The sequence below is a fragment of the Halyomorpha halys genome, unplaced genomic scaffold (assembly GCF_000696795.3).
Source record: "Halyomorpha halys isolate HHAL.00 unplaced genomic scaffold, Hhal_1.1 Scaffold1656.1, whole genome shotgun sequence".
Lineage (NCBI taxonomy): Eukaryota > Metazoa > Arthropoda > Insecta > Hemiptera > Pentatomidae > Halyomorpha > Halyomorpha halys.
This window is the reverse complement of record NW_027111757.1, coordinates 65900-68016: the sequence shown is the minus strand read 5'-3', so window position 1 is coordinate 68016 and position 2117 is coordinate 65900. Positions and strand designations below refer to the sequence as shown.

General features: G+C 32.2%; 1 protein-coding gene across 1 annotated transcript in view; it reads left to right on the top strand.

Moving 5' to 3' along the window:
• The window catches only part of LOC106690312 (cell adhesion molecule Dscam1-like), a 15237-nt gene extending 13619 nt beyond the window's left edge, over positions 1 to 1618 (top strand). The window contains exons 3-5 of the mRNA XM_067049768.1: positions 505 to 633; positions 1410 to 1555; positions 1604 to 1618. Coding sequence (XP_066905869.1) covers positions 505 to 633; positions 1410 to 1555; positions 1604 to 1618 — 290 coding nt within the window. The remainder of the gene's footprint in view (positions 1 to 504; positions 634 to 1409; positions 1556 to 1603) is intronic.
• The last annotated feature ends 499 nt before the right edge of the window (positions 1619 to 2117 follow it).

The window sequence follows — 2117 nt, the reverse complement described above, 5'->3', positions numbered from 1 at the left end:
TTGGGTCAGGAGCAAATAAATTTTTTGGGCCAAAAGATTTCCAGGGAAGGAGTTAAGCCCGACGCGAATAAAGTCGCAGCTATACGGAAGATGCCAGTGCCTAGGGATGTGAAGGGAGTTCGGAGGTTGCTGGGAACATTAAACTATTACCGGAGATTTGTTCCAGAAATATTTTGTATAGTTGTTTGTATACTATTCATTTTCAATTTTATGTTTCTCTAAATGTTGTTATATTTTTTTTTTCTATAACTCTGATGAAGACCTGAAACTCAGGTCGAAACGTCGGCATAAAATAAATAAATATAGTTTTGTTTATTTAGTTTGTTCTTTGCTGACCGCACCCCCTGACAAACTTCTCCAATCATAAAGTTTTATACGTTTTTTCATTTACTATAATTTGTTTTTCCACAGTTGTGAAATGAAATAAGGTTATTATTAAGTCTACGAAAATATTTCCCTGCTAATTACATGATGTTTTTCCATATTAAAATGATTACTTTCCAGATGCTCCTGGAAAACCTTCAGAAGTGCGTGTAGTTGAAATAACAAGTCGTAGCCTGAAAGCAACTTGGCGCTTACCAAGGGATGAACAAAAATTAATTCATTATACAGTACAATTCAAAAAGGAGTCTGGTAATTTTTTTTATTAACTCTATGAATAATGAGAAACTTTAACTTGTCAGTCTTCCATTTAACCATGATAGAAAATGTTTTTTTAATTAAATCAGAATTTAATGTACTGCCAATGAGTAGTATTTCTATGATTAACTTTTTCATTGCTTCATATTATTCCTGGCAAGTTGCATGATAATGGATTTATACTATAGTTACACAGCTACCTTCCACTCATCACTTTAGAGCTTGAGACCAACCTGGCATGACCTAACTACCGAGACATGAACCACTCCAGTCATCAGAAAAAACTTTCTATATTAATATATTTATTATTTCTTATAAATATTTTTATTTTATACACTTATTAACCATGTAATATTCCTAAATGTATTATTTGAATAAATAATAATTACAATAGAATCTTCTGATCCGCCAAAAGCTAACATCTAATACTTTGATCTCTTGATGGCTTTTTTAAGCCCATAAGTACCACTAAGCACAAAATTGACAAACCTACGAATGAAAATCCCCTTCATGAATTCACCTCCTTAGCAGGCAATGATTGATAATACACATTAGTGGAGGCAATGATTGATAATACACATTAGTGGAAACAATGATTGATAATACACATTAATGGAGGCAATAATTGATAAGATACATTCGTGGATCAGTACATTCTAGTCCAATTTTATATTATAAATTATAACGAGTGTGTGATAAATTTGTAATTACCTATTTTTTAAAATATGATTCATACAATAAAGTAATACAATTTATTTAATTTTTTTTAGGTATGATGACAGATGAATGGGAAGATATTAATGTAGGACATGATAATCATGTAACCATCAGTAATTTAGATCCAGCAAGTGTTTATTCAATTAAGGTGAAAGCAGAAAATCAACTTGGAGCTGGGGAGCCTAGTGACATTATACAAGTTCGTGTTTTACATCTTGTTTTTAAATATTTACGTATCAATTTTCAGGTAATAATATTTTGATTAAAAATTCAAGAACAGTGTTGGGAATTAGTGATAAGCCATAAAAATCACACAGAGTACAGTGCTGACTTGGCTTGTCTCACATCAACATCATAAGGTCAAAAAATAGTCAGCTGTACCAGTACTGGGCAACTACTCCTACTGTTTGCTTTTCAAATTAAATTTATTCCCATTTGGTGCTATTTCAACTTCCCCCTTCTCTCCTTTACCTTGGTTCGACATTTCACTTCCATGCTTCGCCATTAGAGATGCGACAAAGAAAACGTCCATGTTCAATACTAAAACATCGATGTAGAAAAAACATTTTTTTAACCATTTCAGTAACATAAGGTCTGTTCCAACGACTACGCATGCTCCGGCCAGTCAAGAGAGTACTTTTTCAATCAAAGAATAGGACATCGACAGATAAAGAACTTAAAACTATATTGGTATCAAACGTACAAAAAATGCACTACTACTACTACACTATTACTACGAATAACAAAGTAACAACTCTAAT